Consider the following 16,585-nt stretch of genomic DNA (forward strand, 5'->3'; position numbering starts at 1 on the left):
TTTTTCCTATTGAGGTGTGGCCTCTGGCTACCCTCCATAAAATAAACTTAGCAAGTCTAGTCACATGAGTTAAAGCAGACTTACAACGCTTGGATAGTCTGCCTCTCTTCTTAGCTGGCAGAATCCAATCTGTTAAAATGAACATTTGACCTAGGTTTCTGAATTCTAGATTATATGATATTATTCTTTCCTTTGAACCCTCTCCAATCAACAAGGACTCCACATCCTCATATGCTCGGTTACGTTTCATTCAGTTCAAGGTCTTGCACAGAATTCACTACACCAAAGGAAAAACGTAGTAAATTCCTCCCAGACACAAATGACACGTGATAAATGTTCAATCACTTCGGCAGACCACACCCATATGTTTTATTCATGTTCTAAGCTGTCTGAGTATTGGTCATCCTTTTTTAATACTCTCTCTAAAATTCTAGATATTGACCTGCAGGCTTGTCCTTTGATAGCTATATTTGGAGTTCCATCTTTGTTGCCTAGTCTCACTAAAAGTAAAGCAGACGTTGTAAAGTTTGCTTCCCTCATAGCCTGCCGGCAGATCTAGCTTAATTGGAAATCCTCCAAACCTCCCACTGTATCAGCCTGGTTGAAAGATCTAATGTCTTTTCTACACTTATAAAAAACACTTTGAGAGTTTGTACTGATAACTTTTTCTTGAGATGGCAGCCTTTAATTTCCTTTTTTGAACAGTAGCCTTCCATTGATCAGGAGTACGAATTTTGGCCAACAGGGGATATGAGAGGGTGTGGGAGGGAAGGGATAGTATGTTTTGATATTTTAGATGTATTTTTTGTATGTACAGTACCAGTCAAAAGTTTGGACACATCTACTCATTCAAGGGTTTTTCTTTATTTTAAAAATGGAATAGTAATAATAGTGAAGACATAAAAACGATGAAATAACACATATGGAATCATGTAGTAACCAAAAAAGTGTTAAATGAATCAAAATATATTTGAAATTCTTCAAAGTAGCCACCCTTTGCCTTGATGACAGCTTTACACACTCTTAGGCACAAATAGCCCTCACCAAGCCTGGAATTGTGTTGGGTCATTGTCCTGTTGAAAAACAAATTTATAGTCCTGCTAAGCGCAAACTAGATGGGATGGAGTATCGTTGCAAAATGCTGTGGTAGCCATGCTGGTTAGTGTGCCTTGAATTCTAAATAAATCACAGTGTCACCAGCAAAGCACCATCACACCTCCTCCTCCATGCTTTACGGTGGGAACCACACATGCAGAGATCATCTGTCCACCTACTCTGCGTCTCAAAGTCACGGCAGTTGGAACAAAGAATCTCTAATTTGGACTCATCAGAGAGATTTCCACCGGTGTAATGTCCATTGCTTGTGTTTCTTGGCTCAAGCAAGTCTCTTCTTCTTATTGGTGTTCTTTAGTAGTGATTTCTTTGCAGAAATTCGACCATGAAGGCCTGATTCATGCAGTCTCCTCTCAACAGTTGATGTTGAGATGTGTCCGTTACTTGAACTCTGTGAAGCATTTACAGTTGAAGTCGGAAGATTACATACACTTATGTTGGTCATTTAAACACAAATTTCTTGTTATCAAACTATAGCTTTGGCAAGTCGGTTAGGACATCTACTTTGCATGACACAATACATTTTTCCAAAAATTGTTTAAAGACAGATTATTTCACTTATAATTCACTGTATCACAATTCCAGTGGGTCAGAAGTTTACATACACTAAGTTGACTGTGCCTTTTAAATAGCTTGGAAAATTCCAGAAAATGATGTAATGGCTTTAGAAGCTTCTGATAGGCTAATTGACATCATTTGAGTCAATTGGAGGTGTACCTGTGGATGTATTTCAAGGCCTACCTTCAAACTCAGTGCCTCTTTGCTTGACATCATGGGAACATCAAAAGAAATCAGCCAAGACCTCAGAAAAAAAATTGTGGACCTCCACAAGTCTGGTTCTTCCTTAGGAGCAATTTCCAAATGCCTGAAGGTACCACATTCATCTGTACAAACAATAGTATGCAAGTGTTAACACCATGGGACCACGCAGCCGTCATACCGCTCAGAAAGGAGACACGTTCTGTCTCCTAGAGATGAATGTACTTTGGTGCGAAAAGTGCAAATCAATCCCAGAACAACAGCAAAGGACCTTGTGAAGATGAAGGAGGAAACAGGTACAAAAATATCTATATCCACAGTAAAAACGAGTCCTATATCGACAACCTGAAAGGCAGCTCAGCAAGGAAGAAGCCATTGCTCGAAAACCGCCATAAAAAATCCAGACTACGTTTTGCAACTGCACATGGGGACAAAGATCATACTTTTTGGAGAAATGTCCTCTGGTCTGATGAAACAAAAATAGAACTGTTTGGCCATAATGAGCATCGTTATGTTTGTAGGAAAAAGGGGGATGCTTGCAGGCCGAAGAACACCATCCCAACAATGAAGCACGGGGGTGGCAGCATCATGTTGTGGGGGTGCTTTGCTGCAGGAGGGACTGGTGCACTTCACAAAATAGATGGCATCATGAGGAGGAAAATTATGTGGATATATTGAAGCAACATCTCAAGACATCAGTCAGGAAGTTAAAGCTTGGTTGCAAATGCGTCTTCCAAATGGACAATGACCCCAAGCATACTTCCAAAGTTGTGGCAAAATGGCTTAAGGACAACAAAGTCAAGGTATTGGAGTAGTCATCACAAAGCCCTGACCTCAATCCCATAGAAAATTTGTGGGCAGAACTGAAAAAGCGCGTGCGAGCAAGGTTGCCTACAAACCTGACTCAGTTAAAGCCAACTGACATTTACTCCTGATTATTATTTGACCATGCTGGTCATTTATGAACATTTGAACATCTTGGCCATGTTCTGTTATAATCTCCACCCGGCACAGCCAGAAGAGGACTGGCCACCCCTCATAGCCTGGTTCCTCTCTAGGTTTCTTCCTAGGTTTTGGCCTTTCTAGGGAGTTTTTCCTAGCCGCCGTGCTTCTACACTTGCATTGTTTGCTGTTTGGGGTTTTAGGCTGGGTTTCTGTACAGCACTTCGAGATATTAGCTGATGTACGAAGGGCTATATAAAATAAACTTGATTTGATTTGAGTTACACCAGCTCTGTCAGGAGGAATGGGCCAAAATTCACCCAACTTATTTTGGGAAGCTTGTGGAAGGCTACCTGAAACGTTTGACCCAAGTTAAACAATTTAAAGACAATGCTACCAAATACTAATTTAGTGTATGTAAACTTCTGACCCACTTGGTTATGTGATGAAAGAAATAAAAGCTGAAATAAATCATTCTCTCTACTATTATTCTGACATTTCACACTCTTAAAATAAAGTCGTGATTCTAATTGACTTAAGACAGGTAATTTTTACTAGGATTAAATGTCAGGAATTGTGAAACTGCGTTTGAAATGTATTTGGCTAAGGTGTTAACTTCAGACTTCAACTGTATTTGGGCTGCAATTTCTGAGGCTGGTAACTCTAATGAACTCTGAGTTAGCGTTTCCTGTGGTGGTTCTCATGAGAGCCAGTTTCATCATAGCGCTTGATGGTTTTTGCGACTGCACTTGAAGTTCTTTAAATTTTGGTTAAAAGACTTGGTCTTTTACCAAATAGGGCTATCTTCTGTATACCGCCCCTACCTTGTCACAACACAAATTATTGTCTCAAACGCATTAACTTTCAACAGGTGTTCCTTATTAATTTAAATGCATTCCAGGTGACTACCTCATGAGTCTGGTTGAGAGAATGCCAAGAGTGTGCAAAGCTGTCAAGGCAAAGGATGGCTACTTTGAATGAAGAATCTAAAATATATTTTGATTTGTTTAACACTTTTTTTGGTTACTACATGATTCCATATGTGTTTTTTCATAGTGGTGATGTCTTCTATTATTGTAGAAAATAGTAAAAATAAATTAAAACCCTTGAATGAGTAGGTGACAACTTTTGACGGGTACTGTATGTGTACGTACACATGTGCGTATATTTATTTCCAATTGTATGTTTTATTAAATTTTTATATGTATGCTGCTTTTGTTAAGGGGAGGGAGGTGTTTCAATAAGTATAAGGGGATAAAAGGATGTTCAAGTTGTAATTTTTGTTTCTTTATATTCACCCAATTCCAGATAGCTGATGTTCTGAAAGAGCTGCAAAGTCTGGACCCCTACAAATCAGCCGGGCTAGACAATCTGGACCCTCTCTTTCTAAAATGATCTGCCGAAATTGTTGCAACCCCTATTACTAGCCTGTTCAACCTCTCTTTCGTATCGTCTGAGATTCCCAAAGATTGGAAAGCTGCCGCGGTCATCCCCCTCTTCAAAGGGGGTGACACTCTAGATCCAAACTGCTACAGACCTATATCTATCCTACCCTGTCTTTCTAAGGTCTTCGAAAGCCAAGTTAACAAACAGATTACCGACCATTTCGAATCCCACCGTACCTTCTCCGCTATGCAATCTGGTTTCAGAGCTGGTCATGGGTGCACCTCAGCCATGCTCAAGGTCCTAAACGACATCATAACCGCCATCGATAAGAGACATTACTGCGCAGCCGTATTCATTGACCTGGCCAAGGCTTTCGACTCTGTCAATCACCACATTCTTATTGGCAGACTCGACAGCCTTGGTTTCTCAAATGATTGCCTCGCCTGGTTTACCAACTACTTCTCAGACAGAGTTCAGTGTGTCAAATCGGAGGGCCTGTTGTCCAGACCTCTGGCAGTCTCTATGGGGGTGCCACAGGGTTCAATCCTCGGGCCGACTCTCTTCTCTGTATACATCAATGATGTCACTCTTGCTGCTGGTGATTCTCTGATCCACCTCTACACAGACGACACGATTCTGTATACTTCTGGCCCCTCTTTGGACACTGTGTTAACTAACCTCCAGACGAGCTTCAATGCCATACCACTCTCCTTCCGTGGCCTCCAACTGCTCTTAAATGCAAGTAAAACTAAATGCATGCTATTCAATCGATCACTGCCCGCACCTGCAGTGCCAGTCCAGCATCACTACTCTGGACGGCTCTGACTTAGAATACGTGGATAACTACAAATACTTAGGTGTCTGGTTCGACTGTAAACTCTCCTTCCAGACTCACATTAAGCATCTCCAATCCAAAATTAAATCTAGAATCGGCTTCCTATATCGCAACAAAGCATCCTTCACTCAAGCTGCCAAACATACCCTCGTAAAACTGGCCATCCTACCGATCCTCAACTTCGGCGATGTCATCTGTAAAATAGCCTCCAACACTCTACTCAACAAATTGGATGCAGCCGTTTTGTCACCAAAGCCCCATATATTACCCACCACTGCGACCTGTACGCTCTCATTGGTTGGCCCTCGCTTCATACTCGTCACCAAACCCACTGGCTACAGGTTATCTACAAGTCTCTGCTAGGTAAAGCATCGCCTTATCTCAGCTCACTGGTCACCATAGCAGCACCCACTCATAGCACGCGCTCCAGCAGGTATATCTCACTGGTCACCCCCAAAGCCAATTCCTCCTTTGGTCGCCTTTCCTTCCAGTTCTCTGCTGCCAATGACTGGAACAAACTGCAAAAATCACTGAAGCTGGAGACTCATATCTCCCTCACTAGCTTTAAGCACCAGCTGTCAGAGCAGCTCACAGATCACTGCACCTGTACATAGCCCATCTGTATACAGCCCATCTATCTACCTCATCCCCCTACTGTATTTATTTATTTATCTTGCTCCTTTGCACCCCAGTATCTCTACTTGCACATTCATCTTCTGCACATCTACCATTCCAGTGTTTAATTGCTATATTGTAATTACTTCGCCACTATGGCCTATTTATTGCCTTATCTTACCTCATTTGCACTCACTGTATATAGACTTGTTTTGTTTTTTCTACTGTATTATTGACTGTTTTTTTTATTCCATGTGTAACTCTGTGTTGTTGTATGTGTCAAATTAATAACTTGTTCTCAACTAGCCTACCTGGTTAAATAAAGGTGAAATAAATAAAATTGCCAATATAAATATGTATAATTTTTTTTTAAATTAAAAGTGATGCTACTCGAAAAGCTATGAGACTTGAAATTGAGCTCAGGTGCATCCTGTTTCCATCTAGATGTTTCTCGAACTTGATTGGAGTCCACCTGTGGTTAATTCAATTGATTGCGTTCAACACCATAGTGCCCACAGAGCTCATCACTGAGCTAAGGACCCTGGGACTTAACACCTCCCTCTGCAACTGGATCCTGGACTTCCTGACGTGCTGCCCCCAAGTGGTACAGGTAAGCAACAACACGTCTGCCACGCTGATCCTCAACACTGGAGCCCCTCAAGGGTGCGTGCTTAGTCCCCTCCTGTGCTCCCTGTTCACCCACGACTGTGTGACCAAACACGACTCCAACACCATCATTAAGTTTGCTGACGACAACAGTGGTAGGCCTGATCACCGACAACGATGAGACAGCCTATAGGGAGGAGGTCAGAGACTGCCAGGACAACAACCTCTCCCTCATTGTGAGCAAGACAAAGGAGCTGATCGTGGTCTACAGGAAAAGGTGGGCCAAACAGGCCCTCATTAACATTGACGGGGCTGTAGTGGAGCTGGTCAAGAGTTTCAAGTTCCTTGGTGTCCACATCACCAACAAACTATCATGGTCCAAACACACCAAGACAGTTGTGAAGAGGGCACGACAACACCTTTTCCCACCTTAGGAGACTGAAAAGGTTTGTCATGGGACCCCAGATCCTCAAAGTTCTACAGCTCCACCATCAGTAGCATCCTGACCGGTTGCATCACGGGCTGGTATGGCAACCGCTCGTTATCTGACCTTGATGGCGCTAAAGAGGATAGTGCGTACAGCACAGTACATCACTGGGCCCGAGTTCCTGCCATCCAGGACCTATATACTAGTCGGTGTCCAAAAAATTGTCAAAGACTCCAGTCACCCAAGTCATAGAATGTTCTCTCTGCTACCGCACGGCAAGTCTAGGACCAAAGGGCTCCGTAACAGCTTCTACCCCCAAGCCATGAGACTGCTTAACAATTAATCAAATGGCTACCCGGACTATTTACATATCTACGCATAGTCATTTTTACCAGTACCTACGTGTACAATTAACTTACCTGTACCCCCCAGCACATTGACTCTGTACCGGTACCCCCTGTATATAGCCTCGTTATTGTTATTAAATCTTTTTACTTAAGAAAATATTGACCAAATAAACTGAACTCTTTCTTGAACTGCATTGTTGGTAAAGGGCTTGTAAGTAAGCATTTCACGGTAAGGTCTGTTGTGTTCGGCACATGACAAATAAAGTTTGATTTGACATGATTTGGAAAGGCACACCTGTCTATAGAAGGTCCCAAAGTTGACAGTGCATGTCACAGCAAAAACCAAGCCATGAGGTCGAAGGAATTGTCCATAGATCTCAGACAGGAATGTGTCGAGGCACAGATCTGGGGAAGGGTTCCAAAAAATGTCTGCAGCATTGAAGGTCCCCAAGAACACAGTGGCCTCCATCATTCTGAAATGGAAGAAATTTGGAACCACCAAGACTCTGCTTAGAGCTGAGAAAACAAGCTTCTTTGGTCTGATGAAACCAAGATTGAACTCTTTGGCCTGAATGCCAAGCGTCATGTCTGGAGGAAACCTGGCACCATCCCTACGGTGAAGCATGGGGGTGGCAGCATCATGCTGTGGGGATGTTTTTCAGCGGCAGGGACTGGGAGACTAGTCAGGATCGAGGGAAAGATTAACGAAGCAAAGTATGGAGAGATCCTTGATGAAAACCTGCTCAGGACCTCAGACTGGGGCGACGGTTCACCTTCCACCAGGACAACGCAGGAGTGGTTTCGGGTCTCAATATCCTTGAGTGGCCCAGCCAGTGACCTGAAAGTAGCTGTGCAGTGACACTCCCCATCCAACCTGACAGAGCTTGAGCAGATCTGCAGAGAAGAATGGGAGAAACTCCCAAATACAGGTGTGCAAAGCTTGTAGCGTCATACCCAAGAGGACTTGAGGCTGTAATTGCTGCCAAAGGTGCTTCAACAAAGTACTGGGGTAAAGGGTCTGAATACTTATGTTTATGTAATATTTCATTTTTTATATTTTATAAATTTGCAAACATTTCTTAAACTGTTTTTGCTTTGTCATTATTGGGTATTGTGTGTAGATTGATGAGAAAAACTAACAATTTAATCAATTTTAGAATAAGGCTGTAACGTAACAAAATGTGGGAAAATGTAAGGGGTCTGAATAGTTTCCGAATGCACACTATTGGCTGTGTCCCCCTGTTCTAGCTGTGCACCAGAACATCTCTGACTGGAAGGAGTACCTGATGAACCGGCTGGTTGGAGCCAGAACTTTGCCTGTGGACTTCTATATGAAGGTAACACTTGTGTCAGACATACTTTTTCTTTGTGGTAGAACCAACCAAATTTCCACATCTCTCCACCACTGCCCCTTGTCTCTGTAATGGCCTTCCCTTCTCTCTCTGCATGTGTCTCCCCCCTTCTCTCTCTTTTTCTCCTTCCTCCCTCTCAGCTGGCAGAGAGTATGAAGTGTCCATTCCGTACTGGCATGCGTGTGGAGGTGGTGGACCGCACTCTGGTGAGCCGAACACGGCTGGCAGTGGTGGACACTGTGACCGGAGGCCGCCTAAGACTGGTCTATGAGGACGGGGAGCAGGAGGCCAAAGGGGAGCCCCTCTCTGACGTCTGGTGCCACATGTGGAGCCCCCTTCTGCACCCAGTGGGCTGGTCCAGCAAAGTGGGCCACGTCATCAAACTGGCTGGTACGGGATTAAACCAACTGGTGCACGGGGGGGGGGGGTTTCTATGTTGATTAAGTTGAAGGTTGATAATATGAAACATTTTTCCCCAGACGTTGACCACCCAACATTCCGTAAGGTGTACTGTGACAGCGTCCCCATGCTGTTTAAGAAGGTCAGTGTACAGACTGATCACATGAATCAATGTCTATCTACAGCTCATTTGTTGATGGTTTGATGAACACCAGAGGAGTCTGCAAAAGAAACACAAATAGAGTGCTGTTTCTGCAACAAGCCACAACGGCTTGTTTCACGACTGGACTTCTATAACACTGTTATGCCTCTCTATCACCCCCCACAGCCCAGGACTGTGTACATGGAAGGAGGCTTCTTTGAGGTGGGAATGAAGCTGGAGGCCATCAACCCTGTAAACCTGGGCAACATCTGTGTGGCCACTATACACAAGGTAATGATTGAGAGGATTTTCATTCTTGGCTGCAATGCTGTAATGTTTTAACTAATATTGTCTATGTACACTTAATTTGGCTCTATACTCCAACATTTTGGACTTGATATTAAATGTTTTATATGAGGTGACAGAACAGAATGTCACCTTTTATTTGAGGGTATTTTCATACATATGTTTTACAGTTTAGAAATGAAAGCACTATGTATCTAGTCCCTCCATTTGAAGGTGTCATAAGTATTTGCACAAATGTACTTATAGTGTATTAAAGTAGGGGTTAAAATTGATTTAATTGTCATTGTCAACGATCTACACAAAATACTCTAATTTCAAAGTGGAAGAAAAATTATAACATTTGTAAAAAATATTATAATAATAATATGGAAAATAAATTGGTGTTCTATCTTGATTTAGATAATTATTCAAGCCCCTGAGTCAATGCATGTTAGAATCCCCTTTGGCAGTGATTACAGCTGTGAGTCTTTCTGGGTAAGTCTCTAAGAGCTTTGCACACCGGAATTGCACAATATTTGCACATTCTTTAAAAAACAAGTTGGTTATTGATCATTGCTAGACAGTCATTTTCATGTCTTGTCATAGATTTTAAAGCCGATTTTAAGTCAGAACTGTAACTCAGCCACTCAGGAACATTCAATGAAATTCAACTCCACTGTAGATTTGTTCTAGTGTTTTAGGTTATTGTCCTGCTGAAATGTGAATTTGTCTCTGTGTCCGTTGGAAAGCAGACTGAATCAGGTTTTCCCCAAGGATTTTGCCTGTGCTTGGCGCTATTCCGTTTATTTGTATCTTAAACTCCCTAGTCCTTGCCGATGACAAGCATACCCATAACATGATGCAGCCACCACCATGCTTGAAAATATAAAGTGGTACTCAGTGATGTGTTGTGTTGGATTTGTCCCAAACATAACACTTTCTTTTCAAGACATTTCTTCCACAGTTTTTGCAGTATTACTTCAGTGCCTTATTGCAAACAGGTTGCATGTTTTGGAATATTTTTATTCTGTACAGGCTTTCCTTCTTTTCACTCTGTCATTTAGGTTAGTATTGTGGAGTAACTACAATGTTGTTCATCCATCTTCAATTTCCTCCTATCGCAGCCATTAAACTCTGTAACTGTTTAAAAGCAGGGTTTCCCTAACTCGGTCCTGGGGTTCATGTTTTGGTTTTTGCCCTAGCACTACACAGCTGATTGAAATGATGAACTCATCATCAAGCTTTGATTATTTAAATCAGCTGTGTAGTGCTTTAATGGCTTCTTCTGTCCAGCAAACTTGTGATTCAACCTGTTTTTTGTTTGTTTATATTTATTTATTTTTATTTCACCTTTTATTTAACCAGGTAGGCAAGTTGAGAACAAGTTCTCCTTTACAACTGCGACCTGGCCAAGAAAGTAAAGCAGTGCGACAAAAACAACAACAGAGTTACACTTGGGATAAACAAACGTACAATCAATAACACAATAGAAACATCTGTACACAGTGTGTGCAAATTAAGTAAGAAGGTAAGGCAATAAATAGGCCAATAGTGGCAAAGTGATTACAATTTAGCAATTTACACTGGAGTGATATATGTGCAGATGATGATGTGCAAGTAGAAATACTGGTGTGCAAAAGAGCAGAAAAACAAATATGGGGATGAGGAAGGTAGTTGGTTGGATGGGCTATTTACAGATGGGCTGTGTACAGCTGCAGCGATCGGTAAGCTGCTCTGACAGCTGATGCTTAAAGTTAGTGAGGGAGATATAAGTCTCCAACTTCAGTGATTTTTGCCATTTGTTCCAGTCATTGGCAGCAGAGAACTGGAAGGAAAGGCGGCCAAATGAGGTGTTGGCTTTGGGGATGACCAGTGAAATATACCTGCTGGAGCGCATGCTACGGGTGGGTGTTGCTATGGTGACCAGTGAGCTGAGATAAGGCGGAGCTTTACCTAGCAAAGACTTACAGATGACCTGGAGCCAGTGGGTTTGGCGACGGATATGTAGTGAGGGCCAGCCAACGAGAGCATACAGGTCGCAGTGGTGGGTAGTATATGGGGCTTTGGTGACAAAACGGATGGCACTGTGATAGACTGCATCCAATTTGCTGAGTAGAGTGTTGGGGGCTATTTTGTAAATGACATTGCTGAAGTCAAGGATCGGTAGGATGGTCAGTTTTACGAGGGTATGTTTGGCAGCATGCGTGAATGAGGCTTTGTTGCGAAATAGGAAGCCGATTCTAGATTTAATTTTGGATTGGAGATGCTTAATGTGAGTCTGGACGGAGAGTTTACAGTCTAGCCAGACACCTAGGTATTTATAGTTGTCCACATATTCTGAGTCAGAACCGTCCAGAGTAATGATGCTAGTCGGGCAGGCGGGTGCGGGCAGCGATCGGTTGAAGAGCAAGCATTTAGGTTTACAAGTATTTAAGAGCAGTTGGAGGCCACGAAAGGAGTGTTGTATGGCGTTGAAGCTCGTTTGGAGGTTTGTTAATAGTGTCCAAAGAAGGGCCAGATGTATACAGAATGGTGTCGTCTGCGTAGAAATGGATCAAAGAATCACCCGCAGAAAGAGCAACATTTTTGATATATACAGAGAAAAGAGTCGGCCCGAGAATTGAACCCTGTGGCACCCCCATAGAGACTGCCAGAGGTCCGGACAACAGGCCCTCCAATTTGACACACTGAACTCTGAGAAGTAGTTAGTGAACCAGTCGAGGCAGTCATTAGAGATATCAAGGCTGTTGAGTCTGCCGATAAGAATACAGTGATTGACAGAGTCAAAAGCCTTGGCCAGGTCAATGAAGACGGCTGCACAGTACTGTCTTTTATCGATGGCAGTTATGATATCGTTTAGGACCTTGAGCGTGGCTGAGGTACACCCGTGACCAGCCCGGAAACCAAATTGCATAGCGGAGAAGGTACGGTGGGATTCGAAATGGTCGGTGAACTGTTTGTTCACTTGGCTTTTGAATACTTTAGAAAGGCAGAGCAGGATGGATATAGGTCTATAACTGTTTGGGTCTAGAGTGTCTCCCCCTTTGAAGAGGGGAATGACTGCGGCCGCTTTCCAATCTTTAGGAATCTCAGACGATACGAAAGAGAGGTTGAACAGACTAGTAATAGGGGTTGCAACAATGGTAGCAGATCATTTTAGGAAGAGAGGGTCCAGATTGTCTAGCCAAGCTGATTTGTAGGGATCCAGATTTTGCAGCTCTTTCAGAACATCAGCTGTCTGGATTTGGGTGAAGGGGAAGCGGGGGGGGGGGGGGGGGCTTGAGCCAGTTGCTGCGGGGGGTACGGAGCTGTTGGCCGGGTTTGGGGTAGCCAGGTGGAAATCATTGACAGCCGTATAGAGATGCTTATTGAAATTATCGTGGATTTATCAGTGGTGACAGTGTTTCTTAGTCTCAGTGTAGTGGGCAGCTGGGAGGAGGTACTCTTATTCTCCATGGACTTTAGTGTCCCAAACCATTGTGGAATTAGTGCTGCAGGATGCAAATTTCTGTTTGAAAAGCTAGCCTTTGCTTTCCTAACTGACTATGTGTATTGATTCCTGACTTCCCTGAAAAGTTGCATATCGCGGGGACTATTCGAAGCTAGTGCAGTACGCCATAGGGTGATTTTGTGCTGGTCAAGGGCAGTCAGGTCTGGAGTGAACCAAGGGCTATATCTGTTCTAATTTCTAAATTTTTTGGAAGTAGCATGCTTGTTTAAGATGGTGAGGAAAGCACGTTTAAGGAACAACCAGGCATCCTCTACTGACGGGATGAGGTCAATATCCTTCCAGGATACCTTGGCCAGGTCGATTAGAAAGGCCTGCTCGCAGAAGTGTCTTTTTGACAGTGATGATTGTTGGTCGTTTGACCGCGGACCCATTACGGACACAGGTAATGAGGCAGTGATCGCTGAGATCCTGGTTGAAAACAGCAGAGGTGTATTTAGAGGGCAAGTTGATCAGGATGATATCTATGAGGGTGCCCATGTTTTATGGATTTGGGGTTGTACCTGGTAGGTTCCTTGATCATTTGTGTAAGATTGAGGGTATCTAGCTTTGATTGTAGGACGGCCGGGGTGTTAAGCATATCCCAATTTAGGTCACCTAGCAGTACGAACTCTGACGATAGATGGGGGGGCTATCAATTCACATATGGTGTCCAGGGCACAGCTGGGAGCTGAGGGGGGTCTATAACAACAGTGAGGGACTTATTTCTGGAGAGATGGATCTTTAAAAATAGAAGCTCGAACTGTTTGGGCATAGACCTGGATAGTATGACAGAACTCTACAGTAGATTGCAATTCTGCCACCTTTAGCAGTAATGTCTTTACGGAAAATGTTGTAATTGGGAATGGAAATTTCCAAATTTTTGGTGGCCTTCCTAAGCCAGGATACAGACACGGCTAGGACATTTGGGTTGGCGGAGCGTGCTAAAGCAGTGAATAAAACAAACTTAGGAAGGAGGCTTCTGATGTTAACATGCATGAAACCAAGGCTTTTTCGGTTACAGGAGTCAACCAATGAGAGCACCTTGGGAATAGGTGTGATGCTAGGGGCTACAGGGCCTAGGTTAACCTCTACATCACCAGAGGAACAGAGTAGGATAAGGGTACGGCTAAAGGCTATAAGAACTGGTTGTCTAGTGCGTTGGGGACAGAGAATAAAAGGAGCAGATTTCTGGGCGTGGTAGAATAGATTCAGGGCATAATGTACAGACAAGGGTGTGGTAGGATGTGAGTACAGTGGATGTAAACCTAGGCATTGAGTGACGATGAGAGCGGTTGCGTCTCTGGAGGCACCATTTAAGCCAGGTGAGGTCTCCGCATGTGTGGAGGGTGCAACAAAAGAGGCATTTAGGATGGGGCTGGGGGCTCTTTAGTGAAATAAAACAATAATAACTAACCTAAACAGCAGTTGACAAGCGAGCTTGGCGAGCTGGAGACACGGCAATTCATAAAACTACTGGGCCGTGGCCTGCAGATGGATCTTCGGCGACGTCGCAACGGAAAAGCCTGTTGAAACCACCTGGTGAAACCACCAGTCGTGATGGATCGGCGGGGCTCCGTGATGGCAATAAAGGGTCCAGGCCAATTGGCAAAGGAGGTATTGTAGCCAAAGAATTAGCTGGTGGACCTCTTCAGCTAGCCAGGAGATGGGCCTAGCTCGAGGCTAGTTCAAGGCTAACTCTTGCTTGCTTCGTGACAAAGACGTTCGCCAGGAGTAGCCACTCAGATTTCAGCTAGCTAGCTGCGATGATCCGGTGTAAAGGTCCAGAGCTTGCGGTAGGATTCCGGAGATGTGGTAGAGAAAAAGAAGTACGATATGCTCTGGGTTGATTTCGCGCTGTGCAGACTGGCAGGTATTGACCGAGCTGAGGCTGGCTGGTGTCCGAGTTAACGGTGAAGACCCCTAGCAGTGGCTAACTGACTAGTAGCTAGTTAGCTGGCTTGCTTCTGATGGGGGTTCCGGTTCTAAAGTATAAAAATAGCAGATCCGTACCATATTGGGTGAGGCGGGTTGCAGGAGAGTATATTCAGTCCGTAGATGGAAAGTGAGATTAAAATATATACGAAATATATATGGGGGAAAAACGGGGGAAATTATTATTTACACGGGACAAGACAAAACACATGTCTGACTGCTACGCCATCGTGGATTACCTTGAAATGGAGTCTAGTAGGAAGGTAACTGTTGTAACTCTCTCTTACTCTCTCTCTCTCCCAGGTGCTGTTGGATGGCTACCTGATGGTGGGCATTGATGGCACAGATGGGTCGGGTGATGGGTCTGACTGGTTCTGCTACCATGCTTCCTCCCATGCCATCCTACCCAAGGGATACTGCCAGAAGCACAACATACAGCTCACACCACCCCCTGGTAATACCCTACACTCTCTCTCATCCCTACACTCTCTCTCATCCCTACCCTCTCTCTCTCATCCCTACCCTCTCTCTCTCAGCCCTACCCTCTCTCTCTCAGCCCTACCCTCTCTCTCTCAGCCCTACCCTCTCTCTCTCAGCCCTACCCTCTCTCTCTCAGCCCTACCCTCTCTCTCTCAGCCCTACCCTCTCTCTCTCAGCCCTACCCTCTCTCTCAGCCCTACCCTCTCTCTCTCAGCCCTACCCTCTCTCTCAGCCCTACCCTCTCTCTCTCAGCCCTACCCTCTCTCTCTCTCCCTTATCCTCTCTCTCCCCTACTCTCTCTCTCTCCCCCACTCTCTCTCCCCCGCTATCTCTCTCTCTCTCCCCCCGCTATCTCTCTCTCTCTCTCCCCCGCTATCTCTCTCTCCCCCGCTATCCCCCTCTCTCTCTCTCCCCCTACTCACTCTCTCTCCCCCTACTCACTCTCTCTCTTCTACTCACTCTCTCTCTCCCATACTCACTCTCTCTCCCCTACTCAATCTCTCTCTCTCTCTCTCCCCCCCCACTCTCTCTCTCTCTCTCTCTCCCCCCCACTCTCTCTCTCTCTCTCCCCCCCACTCTCTCTCTCTCTCCCCCCCACTCTCCCTCTCTCTCTCTCTCCCCCCCACTCTCCCTCTCTCTCTCTCTCCCCCCCACTCTCTCTCTCCCTCTCTCTCTCTCTCCCCCCCACTCTCCCTCTCTCTCTCTCTCCCCCCCACTCTCTCTCTCTCCCCCCTCTCTCTCTCTCTCCCCCCCCCTCTCTCTCCCCTCTCTCTCGCTCTCCCCCCCGCTCGCTCTCTCTCTCCCCCCGCTCTCTCTCTCTCCCCCCACTCTCTCTCCCCCCCGCTCTCTCTCTCCCCCCCTCTCTCTCTCTCCCCCCTCTCTCTCTCTCTCTCCCCCCTCTCTCTCTCTCCCCCCCTCTCTCTCTCTCCCCCCCACTCTCTCTCTCTCCCCCCCACTCTCTCTCCCCCCCACTCTCTCTCTCTCCCCCCTCTCTCTCTCTCTCCCCCCTGTCTCTCTCTCTCCCCCTACTCTCTCTCTCTCTCCCCCTACTCTCTCTCTCGCTCCCCCCCCCCGCTCGCTCTCTCTCTCCCCCCCCGCTCGCTCTCTCTCTCTCCCCCCCGCTCGCTCTCTCTCTCTCCCCCCGCTCTCTCTCTCTCCCCCCGCTCTCTCTCTCTCCCCCCCGCTCGCTCTCTCTCTCTCCCCCCGCTCTCTCTCTCTCCCCCCGCTCTCTCTCTCTCCCCCCGCTCTCTCTCTCTCCCCCCCGCTCTCTCTCTCTCCCCCCGCTCTCTCTCTCTCCCCCCCGCTCTCTCTCTCTCTCCCCCCGCTCTCTCTCTCTCTCTCCCCCCCACTCTCTCTCTCTCGCTCTCCCCCACTCTTTCAAATTCAAATTCAAATTCAAATTCAAGCTGCTTTATTGGCATGAAAAACATTGTGTCAATATTGCCAAAGCAACAATGTATACAATATACATTGTA

General features: G+C 45.3%; 1 protein-coding gene across 4 annotated transcripts in view; it reads left to right on the plus strand.

Moving 5' to 3' along the window:
• l3mbtl2 (L3MBTL histone methyl-lysine binding protein 2) overlaps window positions 1-16,585 on the plus strand; it is a 213,759-nt gene that overhangs the window by 182,589 nt on the left and 14,585 nt on the right. For all 4 annotated transcript variants that reach the window (XR_011674266.1, XM_071394012.1, XM_071394013.1 and 1 more), the window contains 5 exons: window positions 8,279-8,367; window positions 8,523-8,772; window positions 8,862-8,923; window positions 9,110-9,214; window positions 14,934-15,084. Coding sequence is in view for 3 of the 4 variants with exons in the window: in XM_071394012.1 (XP_071250113.1) it covers window positions 8,279-8,367; window positions 8,523-8,772; window positions 8,862-8,923; window positions 9,110-9,214; window positions 14,934-15,084 (657 nt within the window). In the remaining variant the exon portion in view is untranslated. The remainder of the gene's footprint in view (window positions 1-8,278; window positions 8,368-8,522; window positions 8,773-8,861; window positions 8,924-9,109; window positions 9,215-14,933; window positions 15,085-16,585) is intronic.

The sequence above is a fragment of the Salvelinus alpinus genome, chromosome 3, assembly GCF_045679555.1.
Source record: "Salvelinus alpinus chromosome 3, SLU_Salpinus.1, whole genome shotgun sequence".
Taxonomy (NCBI): Eukaryota; Metazoa; Chordata; class Actinopteri; order Salmoniformes; family Salmonidae; genus Salvelinus; species Salvelinus alpinus.